Source organism: Rhagoletis pomonella, unplaced genomic scaffold (genome assembly GCF_013731165.1).
Source record: "Rhagoletis pomonella isolate Grant_MI unplaced genomic scaffold, Rhpom_1.0 Rhpom_scaffold_00003, whole genome shotgun sequence".
NCBI classification, from domain to species: Eukaryota; Metazoa; Arthropoda; class Insecta; order Diptera; family Tephritidae; genus Rhagoletis; species Rhagoletis pomonella.
The window spans coordinates 82,469,113-82,480,762 of NW_023458557.1; the positions used below are offsets into that span (position 1 = coordinate 82,469,113).

Sequence of the window (11,650 nt, forward strand, 5' to 3'; positions counted from 1 at the left end):
CCGACGAAGCGTAGAGACAACGTCGCTCTCACCTTCGGCACCACCACCACGTCGGATCCGCGGTCGTGCGCGCGCTTCTTCAGCCGGCAATTCATTGCACACCCAGAGAGAGACAAAACCCGCCGCAGCGTGCTACGGAAAGCACACAAACTCCGCCCCCGAGACACACCACTGTGCTTCACCACCGAAGAGACGCAGGCAGCTGTCAACCACGCCAAGTCATCGAAGGCGTTAGGCCCAGACGGAATTTCCATGCAGATGCTGAAAAAGCTAGGACCTGCGGGAGTCGAGTATATGACCGCCGCTTTCAACTTGTCACTGTCCACCCTGATCATCCCCGAGATGTGGAAAATGGGTAGGATCATTCCCCTCCTTAAGCCAGGGAAGAAGGCGGACGCAGGAGACTCGTACAGACCCATCTCCCTCCTATCCCCAGTGGCAAAAACCATGGAAGCACTACTCCTCCCCAGCCTGACGAAGCATCTGAAGCTAGCCGAACACCAACATGGATTCCGGAAAATGCACAGCACGACAACAGCATTAAACACCATTACCACACAGATCAGCGAGGGTCTGAACCAACGTCGACCCTGTGATAGGACGGTCCTAGTCGCTGTGGACCTGTCGAAGGCCTTCGACACGGTGAACCACGCGACCCTCTGCCAAGACATCCTGGACTCGTCGCTTCCAGCTCGGACGAAACGGTGGATAACCAGCTATCTGTGTGGTCGTCAGTCATCGGTCGAATTTCGAAACGCCAAGTCTAAGCCGCGTAGAATTAAACAGAGGGTCCCCCAAGGCGGCGTACTCTCCCCGACACTGTTTAATCTCTACATGGCCAAACTCCCTCCGCCGCCAGCAGGAGTAAACTTGGTAAGCTACGCCGATGACTGCACAATAATGGCAACTGGCCCCAACATAGACAGACTTTGCGAACAAATAACCGACTATCTCACCGATCTTTCCAACTTCTTCTCCGCAAGGAACCTCCAAATCTCCGCCGCAAAATCCAGCGCCACACTTTTTACAACCTGGACCAAGGAGGTGGGGCTAGAACTGGACGTCTTCGTCGATGGCGCCAAAATACCGACGACCAACCACCCTAAAATCCTAGGAGTGACGTTCGATAGCCTCTTCTCCTTCTCCGCGCACGCCACAGCCACATGCAACAAACTGCGAGCCAGGAACAAAGTCCTAAAATCGCTAGCCGGCAGCACCTGGGGAGCCAACAAAGAAACCCTGCTCGCGACCTACAAGGCAATCGGCCGGTCAGTGGCTAACTACGCGGCACCAGTGTGGACGGCGGGGACAAGCGACACCCGATGGAGGAACCTCCAAACCTGCCAGAATGCAGCTCTACGTACGGCTACAGGTTGTCATCTCATGTCGTCCGAGCATCACCTACATGAAGAAAGCCAGATGCTGGCGGTGAAAGAGCACAACACCATGCTGTCGAAGCAATACCTCGTGGGCTGTCACCGAGGGAATCACCCCAACAATGCCTTGCTTCGTAACGAACCGCCCCCACGACACGTGAGACGACACCTGCATGACTGGAAAGCGGACATTGAGCCGTACGTAGACCATCCATTCGACGCAGCAACATACAGAGCGGCGCTCAACAGCCTACACAGCGATGCGGTCAGAACGAGCCTCAGTACGCGTAATGACAACATCGTCTTGGGCGGTCGACCGCCGCCCATAGACCCAGAAGAAATAGAGCTGCCGAGAGAGACCAGGTGCACCCTAGCACAACTCCGTTCTGGGTGGTGTCACCGACTCAACAGCTACCTCTCTCGGCTGAACACACAAGTGGCAAACACATGCCCTGCATGTGGGCAAGGTCATCACGACACCCAGCACCTCTTCACGTGCACCTCCAACCCTACGACCCTGACACCGGAAGCGCTCTGGACCGCGCCTATCGACGCAGCCCGCTTTCTCGGCCTCAGGCTCACAGAGTCGGAGGATGAAGACGACGACACATGACAAATCTGGGGGGTTGAGCACTGCTGCTACAACAACAACAACTACTCTCTGGCAACCCTGTTGTTGTTGTTGTTGTTGTAGCGGCTACAGCAACCCCGCCCAGGCCCCCTAAGAAGCATGCAGCTTCAATAGGGTCGGTCCACAGGGACAAAGGCGTTAGGGTTGTTAGCTTTTCTGGGCCTACGAAGAGATGTTTCGAGTCATCGCGTGTCTCTCCGCATGCCGGACACTGGTACATCTGCGTTTAGTCTGCTCAGGTCTGTCAACCCTAAAAGAGCTAGGTAGTATTAGGGCTTCAGAGTTAGACCAGAGCTTGTGATGAGTTTTAAAGGCATACTAGACCAGATGTATATTATATCTATATATTTATCGGGGGAAATATGTTGCAACATTCCCTAAAACTACAAAACTATAATATTTTATGGAATAAGTAATAATTTTATGAATACAATACTTAATGACAAATAAGTTACGGAAAAAATTATTAAACTAAATAAAATTTTAGATCTTTTGCAATCAAATTACTAAAAAAAAATTAATAGGTTGCCATAAAACTTTATATTTGTTATTAAATTTCAATAAACCAAACGGTATTTCAAAAATCTATATATATTTAAGACGGACGAGTAAGCGCGGTGCAATGGGCCTGAAGACCTACCCTTACATCACTATAAACATACGACGAATGAGTAAAGAAAACATGCAGAACAGAACTTAAAATTTTCGAACTTTTGAATTTAGAAACGAATTTTCAGCGTACCTATTTCCAGAAGTATTATGAACATTTTCCCACCGAAAATTGTCCTTTAACTCTCAACTGTGAAAATGGTCCTTAATTGTTTAACTTGCTAACGTATCCCAGAAGATAAATTTGGTAGGTAAAAGGGCTAAAAAGGCTTCGATGCATGCTTTCTAGAAGGCCGTTTCCTATTTACAATTTATGAGAACCCAGAAGATAATTTAGGTAGGTCTCCTTAAGTGAAGCCATTCTAAATGGCTTACCCGAGAAGGGTTGAAAAAGTGCTTCCCTGCATGCCTTGTAGGAGGGCTTTTTCTATTTAAGTTTGCAAGTTTATTTAACATTACAAAGGAATTTCACTATGCAAATATGCACTATGAAATTCTATCAGCTTCTATTATTCAAGGTAACCAAATCGACTTGATGAATGCACGTATATCGGGTAGTTTTGAAGGAATCAAGGGAAAATCATTAAAGCGACTGAATGTAGAGGTGTAATTGAAATGGCGCGGCAATGGCATATCATGAACATTTATATCCCTACCATGAAAAAATTACCTGTGGAAATGTGAAAGGCGGAGTGTTATGGCGTTTTATTTTCTACAGAAAAAATGTTGTCTTCTCCGTGTCCTCTGCGCTCAAATACTAAGGAGGGGGCAATGCAAAAGCAACATTTTTTGTAGAAAAGATTCGCCATTTGTAAAAAGATTACATAAATATGTATATAAGTATGGTTTAAACTATACCTGGGCTTCACTTAGGCGTCTACGATCATTGGTAACTGTGCAAACGTCAAATCCACAATAGGATTCGCACTAGAATAATGTCTCATTGCATGAAGTCCACCACAGTAGTATGCGTGGTGTAAAAATTCTAAGTGGCTGCTCCTCTACAGGTTGTTGATTGGAAAGGTGTAGCTAAACGGAAAATATAATTAGTAATTTAATTTATTTTTAAAATAGTATTAAACTTAACTGAAACACTTACCAAAAGCAACTCGCATGCGCCCATGCTACAGCCAAGCAGCGCGACACTGACGCATCAGACATATATTTCCACTCCTGAAGGATTTTTTTTTTTGTCTAAGGATTTTTAATGCATTTCTTGAAATGACGCGATGTAAAGCAGGTTCTGACACAGTGTAACAGTGATTTCATGTATCCAAATTAGCGTTTTGGAAAGTCTGCTATAAATTAAACAAACGCTGCTTTCAAATCTAATGTTAGGCGGTGTATTTCTGCTGAGGTACACTGCACTAAATAAACAAAATAGTATATAAGTATGTACATGAATTAATTTACAGTCCATTTAGTCATGGTAAACATTTGTAAAATATTTAAATAAAATTTCAAATACAATGGCGCTCGGTATCACAAATTATTCAGGTTTAAATACATAAGTTTGAACAAAGAATTTCTGTACAGTATTTACATTCAATTTACTGCAAACGGCAACATTTAATAGCGCCTATTAGCACAATTCATTTTTCGCCTTATAATCTGTCAATTGATCCAATTCTTTTTGTGTGAAATTACGATTTATATGTAGCAACTCATTTAGAGCTTTCGATAAGCAAGATGATTTCAATATAATATCTTTCCAAAAATTTATTTCTAGCTGCTGGCTTTCCATTGCTGGATAGGGTATTGGCAGCGGGCAATTATAATGAAGGCGATTGGCCATTTTCGATTTTGGCGTCTGTGCCCACATTGCTTCCAGTACTTGACATTCCAAATTGGCAAATAAATCCACAGTTTCTGTGCGCAAAAACATTTCATCAGAAAGACGTTCATTGGTTACGGGATTAATTTGATTGTATTTGTGCCGCAAATATTTAACATATTCAGTATCATTACGATCCAATTCTAGTATATACTTGGCCAACTCTTTTGGACCTTCGAAGTCAGAGATGTAAATTGCAGAGCGATTGTGGGGCTCCCAATCCTGTTGGGTTGAGAATTTAGAAATAATGTTGGTATGTATGTATGTGTTTAATGTCCACGTATGTGTATGTGGCTTACCCGTATAGTTGGTGATCCAAAATAAATGGGTACAACTCCAGCTATCAAAGGACGCCAATATTTTTCGGTTATATAATCTTCACATATGCCATTTTCAATACTGATCATGAATTTATATTGTCCGATAAAGCGTTTAATACTATTTGAGTACAAATGATTAAGAAAATCTGTTTGTAAACTGAAAATGGAAGACAAAATAGATTATTATGAATGCAATTGTTGTTGTAGCAGCAAAACTTAACTATACTAATACTTAACTATTTATTTAATCAAATGGAATACAAATCCTTACTGACTATAAAGCATAAGGGCATATTAATGTGGGTAGTGGAAACTACGCAAGGATCGGTAAAAGACCGGAGTTATTCTCAATACAGAGTTAGCAAAATTACACTGTCTGGTTCAAAGGTTGTTTGGTAGCTAAGGATATCGTCCATAGAGATGTCTTCTGCTGCGCCTGAGAGGTGTCAATTTAGATGCTCTCGGCGGAAACAGCCAACCAGAAATGTGTAGTGTGTTCGCTGAGATGACATCATTGGCTATCCTACGACTGCGTGGAATAGATAGATCTGTTCTTTGTTAGCACTTTTAGTTCAATATGATCAAAATCCTCAAAGAGTTGTTGGGGAATGCTGCGGAAGTGAAAGTTCTTGGCCAGATATAAATATGGATCCTTTGGCTTAGGTATGCTCGCTGTCGTGATAACCTAGCCGCCTCCATAACTAAATCGGCTAGTTTGTAAATCGTTGTCATCAATCTCAACTAATGGTAGACGCAGTAAACGTGCTTTTTCGTCGGTCGGAGCAAAAGAAAGGGAGTATTAGCTTAGAGGGCTGGATGGTGCCGTGTTGATGCCTACAACCTGCGTCGCTTTATGTATCTTCCAGGTAGCTCGGATTCTACTCCCTTTTTATGCCGCCTCAACTTCACTTTCAAAACTCCCTTCGTTGCACCGGTGTGTTTCGAATCGAATGTTCAATGATTTCAAATTCATATAGAAAAAATAAATTTATTTGTAATTTGCATTCCTAAATTTTATGAAAAGTAGTTTAAAAAAATTATATTGCATTGCATTAAACCATAAAGAGGATATTTAAAAAAAAATTAGAACTACTTTTTGCTAAGTTGGTGAGATTAAAAAAACTACAAACCACGTCTCTACTACTGACTAACGCATCGCCCATACGACTGCCTCCCAACTGACGTCAGCAACGGGCAGATACAAAGCAAAGTATGCCACGTCAACGCCGCACGCACAAGGAACTTGTGGATCTGGCAAGCCTAGTCGAACGCGCCCAGCCGCAACAACATCCTTACAGAGGCGGTCCATCACGTGTCCAATCACGTCATAAGCGCGCCCACATTCTCAACAATCGCAGTCGCAGTCATGAGGTACGCAGCGGTCACACTAGTCGCAATGCCGTTATTGGCGTTGGTACGTATGCTGTTTGGAATACGCTTGTACAGCCGATCTCAATACTCCAGTGGTTACCACTGCGGCGTTCCATGCGCATACGTCGTAGTTGTCGCAGTCGTAGTCGACGCAGTCAACGCAACAAAAGCGACGGCAACAAGAGCCATTCTTATGTACCGAAAACTGGCAGCCAGTTACGCATGCCCGATGCTGCAATAGAAATACCATGCTGTACGACTGAATTACCCATAGCAGAAGTGCAAATGATGAGCGATAACGAGGAGAGCCGTCAACAGCAATGCAGTCAGGAGCATACATTAACGCCGCCAATTAGCACGTTCATTTTGCACAAGAATCCGCTATTCGATGGTGAGGGCAATACGCGCTCCGGCTTGATTGATGGGAACGTTCAAAAGGCAAAATTCGATAAAGCAAAGAGTAGATGGAATGTTCGATGTGAGAAAACTCCAACGCAACAATCTGTAAGAAACTCAGAGCTGCAGGATGCAGCCAAGACGAAGAAGACTGCCGATGGGAAGACGGTGCCTGAGAAAAAGGGTAGCGGTACGGAAGATTCGAGTGCTGCGTCGATGAATTCGCCATCTTCTGGAGATTCCGGTACAAGCAGTGAGAAATCGAAAACCGCTACAGAGGAAAGCAATTCATTTGAAGATCGTGTCGATTCGGCAACGCAAGCTCCAACCGTAGTGTCGGAGACTGCAGTGCCGGTGTTAAATTTGAAAGCATCTGACACGGCTGGGAGGATGGTGGCGAGTAGTGGGTCAATTGGAGGCACAGTATTGTTAGATTTAACTCAGCCGACACAACAATCACTACAGATAAAGGATGAGTCCGTCAGCAGGATTTCAGGGAACTATGATGGGGTTGGCCGATTCGAAGGCAATGCCAAAAAATTTTGAAACTATGCTTAGAAAGTAATTTCGAAATGGGGACTTAGCGTGTAATTAACGAGTATGCAAGTGTTGTTACTGTCCACTTTAATATATGTATGAAATAAAAACAAATGTATCTATACAGCTAAAAACTTTTTCAGATAATCTTTTCGTAGTCGTGCTTATGAATGAGTTCATTTCTACGATATCCGGATGAAGCGTGCAGTATTTGCATGTCCGATGGTTGTAGAAGCTACGCCACTACTACCATTACTTCCTATTAGTAATTAAGTACTATGTACATCTAATCTTATAGTGTAGGAGTGGTACTCTTCTACGGCACTAGCATATCGTTCAAGACCTGGCTTTCTTACCTCTCTGGGATCTCTCGATTTTTCAAACAATCTCCATACGAATCTATTGACAAATACTTCATCAGTTCCACAACATAATCTGTTCTTGCCGACATCGTGAGGCAGTCTGATTGTAGAAAAATCGCCGGCGCTAAATTAGCACGCGCAACATTTTTTCTTCCGAGCGGCACTACAAAACGTAGATCAACAATTGCTTGTAAACTGGGCAGTTCTCGTGTTGTCAATCGAAAATCGCTATAGCGACTAAATGTCGATGTGTAGTTAAAATGATGTATAATATCCTCATACATAAACACTGGTACATTGCGCGGAGACTCCTCATGCAATAACGCCCAGATCTGGCCTGGCTTACGAGGTAGTGGCAAGTCATTCCACTGCACATTGCTGCCATAAAAGAGTATCGCCTGTGTCACAATAAAAATATGTTTTTCAACAAAATAAAAATAGCAGCTGCTTCAAACTCACCTTGGCTCTTGATAGATATCGTCGATCGCCAGTCGAAAAACATGCGTTGTAGCCGCACAAAATTGGACGCGGCTCATATTTTCCCAATCCATTGTCAGTCCACCAGAGTACTACACATGGCGAGCTATCGGGATTCGGCGCATATTTCTTGCGTGCCCAGATGTGAAATGAAGATGTCTATTTTATATTAAAAGCGAATATTTTTCTCTTCGTACATAACATGGCATATTTTACTTACATTTATGAGCCAAGTTATAGCAAAGCCAACAAGTAGCGTTAGAAGGAGAAGCACCCGCTTAGCGAAGGGAAAATTTCTGCCTTTAAAATGCCTCCAAATGCCCATTTTAAGAATGCAAGAAACTTATTTATAGTTCTTGTCAAATTTTACATAATTTATAGATATCCCTCTGTTTTTCATTTGAGCTACATATGCGCCACATCAACTCGATCGGTATTATTTGTTCAATTACTAATAACAAATACGCGCGTGTATTGAGGCGTGCTTATCTCGCTAGGCCAGGGAATAATTTCCGGCGCCAATGACTTTGGTTTGTTCAGTCGAAATCGCGTATTTGCATTACAAGCAGACACACAAATGATCACAGTATAAAACAATTTTTATTTTTTCATTTTGGCAACCGGCCGTACATTTTGGCCTGCATATTTTCCCAGTTATCGAACAATTCACTTCCTATGCCATACTGTGCTCAAATGTCGTTGAAAATCTAATAGGAATAATTTGTAAACGAAAAAGATTTACTTTGACAAATTAACCGCAACTCAAACTTTTGTTTTTCCTACAGCGAACAGCTGATTAGTTGACAATCGCCAGCTAGAGATTTAAAAAATCAGTAGTGGTCGGTAATTTGCTATTGCAATTCTAACACTTGTTTCAATATTGGTGTTTATTATACTCGTTTAAAATTAGGGGAAATGTTCAGAATCTTTGTACAATGGGTTGTGTTTAGGAAGGGGCCGGTGGGGGAGAGTGTATGGCACTTTAAAGCCTACCCATTATTTACTGTCGCTTGTGGAGACTGCCCATTAGGGTTCGAAATTTCAGACTTTGGTATCGATACTGAGTACTCATTCTGGCATCGAGCTCATGGTATCGATACTCTAAAAGTATCAGGGAAAAAGTATCGATACTACTCAGTATCGGACTCATTAAAATACTTAAATTATTTTATTCTTCAATCGTATATCTAGTTATTTCCTGAAATTAAAACAACAGAAATTTAAAATATTTGATTTTCATGACTCAATCCTTATCCATTCGTTCTGAAATACACTAGCCAGAATTGCGATTACTTTATAAAAAAGAAAACCATTTTGAAATATGAGTGTTTTTACACTCTAGAAAATAATTTCTATAACTTTACATACGCAGTTTTGCATTTTGCTGATACGCGGTATTGCATTTTGTTGATACGCGGTTTTTCACTTTAAACGACGATATATATATATGTATATATACATATATATATACTTTCACGAATTCAAATTTTATTAAGAAGTTTTTTGTAAACTTTTTTTGAATGCATTTTTGTGTCCTATTGAATTTTAGTATAATAATGTGGAAGTTTGAATTAAAACTCAACGGTAGTAGGCTACACGTAAACTTGAATAGGTTACAAAACTGCATACCCAAAAAGTTTCTAAAAATTCTGCGTTTTCGTGAACTTTGCGTAAAGTTTTATGGCCTTATTCATAAAAAATAAAAAAGGTATCAGTGTTGCCGCCGCTCAAAGAACTTTCTAACCAAGATTTGACGAAAAAGTTACCAAATGTAAGGAAAAATAACCATTTTTTTTATTAGATTAACAACTCAGGTAATCACAAACTCTTTTATATAGTACGTATAGACAAATTTTTCAAACCAAAGAAAATCAATTTTTATTTGCATTTTTGAAAAGTAAATCCTTTTAAGGCTGAAAATAAATGAAATACATTCATATATAAGTATATATATATAAATACATATATTAGAAAATCAGGCTTCCCGTATTAGGTACATATGTATGTTAATATCTTCGTAAACATTACCAGACTCTAAATGACGTTTTTAAATAAGTACATAGGTACACAGTTTCCAACTTCTTTGTAAGAATCAATGAAATACCTAATCAGCGTGAACAACCACATTGTAAATATTTTTTAATTAAGATTAAACAATTAAAAATTGGACTGCATTGAACTATATCGTCGCTCAGCGCGAAGTACCTCGTATACGCCAAACGCAGTATCGCGTATACGATGGTAACTAAATTTTACAAAAGCGCGAAAAACCGATTTTTTCAAAACTGTGGAATGGTATTTCCCTTGAACCTACTTGCTGTAAGATTATTATTATTAATCTTAACTTAAATTAATAAAGTAAGCAGTAATGGAAAAATAATTACCAAATCACTTTTTTATTGTACATACATGACGTGGTATAGGATTCCGCATATACGAGGTATTTATATATGTACTATCTGAGTATGTATTCATTTGAAGTAGTCTTTAGGCGACCATGTATATTCTGTATTCTATATATTATAAAACAAATACATACATATGTAAGTAATATTAATACAATGATTCTAAATATTCTCACTTGGTTTCACTGCTGGGGCTGCCACTGCTGCTGCTACTCTCCTCAACCTCGACAGGTGTTGCTGGCCTATGTCTTATAACGAACCTAATTGAAAAGTTTTTTGGAAATACATATTATACAAAATAAAACCAAAATTGTGTATTTTTTCTCACTTATCCATAGAATTGAGCCCGTATAAATTAACTTGAAACACCAATTTTGCGCGGAATTCTAATAATTTTTCGCGGCTTTTTAATGACTCTCATATTACTCAAATGTCATTTCAGGCACATACATATTATGTAGGTGTGTGCAAAGAACAAAGAAACGGTGTAACTACGGGGCCGTTTCAAAAGCTTGGCGATTAATTCACCGCGATTTATTAAAGATACGACCCGACAAGAAATGACTCGTTACAATTATAACGTGTTGTCTCTTCTTATAGATTTACGTTCTTTGGACCCGATAATAGTTGCACCCTCGAACTTTTACATGTTCTTTTGCATATGTAAACACATGATTATTATCGGAATAAGTCGAATCTTGAGTTGCCATTTTAGTAGTAATAACTTTAGTTAAATAACCAATATTGAGCAGAATAAATGTATTTGTTTACACTATTTTTCAAAGATTTAATTATTGTATGTATACAAAAATTAGAAACTACAGTAAATGTTAAAAATAACCAAAATGGGAAAGATATTAACAACTTCACAGGCAAGAAAAAAATAACCAAAATTGGTTAAAAGTAACCAAAACGGCAACACTGAAAGGTATATAAACTGAAAAATTTATGAAAATGTAATTTTATTACGCTCTTTAAACCTACTTTATTTTTTATGAATAAGGCCATTAAACTTTAACTTATTTGGTTTATGTTATACAACAGACTACACGCAATTTCAGTTTATTTTAAGTGATGGACAAAATTGAATGATAGTAATCCATATAAGCAAAGAAAATTGGGTTGCCAATGGAAGAAAAAATTTAAAAAGTCTGTTTTTTAATAAGTATTCGATACTACGACTACTTTGCAAAGTATCGAGTAAAATCAGAGAACTTAGATAGATAGAGAAGGTGCAAATTTTTGGAACTTAAAATTGTTTGGCTGAAAAATAAATCCATGGAATATCAGAGAATGTTAATGAAATGAGAAGGAGCAAATGTTAATGTTAAA

The 11,650-nt window shown here is 39.9% G+C and overlaps 1 protein-coding gene and 1 long non-coding RNA gene across 2 annotated transcripts; both read right to left on the reverse strand.

Moving 5' to 3' along the window:
• Positions 1–3,936: 3,936 nt before the first annotated feature.
• LOC118735682 (alpha-(1,3)-fucosyltransferase B) lies at positions 3,937–8,876 on the reverse strand (the record flags this gene model as incomplete). The annotated part of the gene is given in 5 exon segments (XM_036465596.1): positions 3,937–4,672; positions 4,750–4,927; positions 7,431–7,834; positions 7,896–8,072; positions 8,134–8,876. Coding segments are annotated over 5 exon segments (1,338 nt in total). The 3' UTR covers positions 3,937–4,198.
• A 1,460-nt stretch (positions 8,877–10,336) lies between these two features.
• Positions 10,337–11,236, reverse strand: LOC118736667. Its single transcript, XR_004992762.1, has 3 exons — positions 10,647–11,236; positions 10,495–10,578; positions 10,337–10,426 (listed from the first exon to the last, which is right to left on the reverse strand). It is a non-coding gene; the product is annotated as an uncharacterized LOC118736667 (long non-coding RNA).
• Between the last annotated feature and the right edge of the window lie 414 nt (positions 11,237–11,650).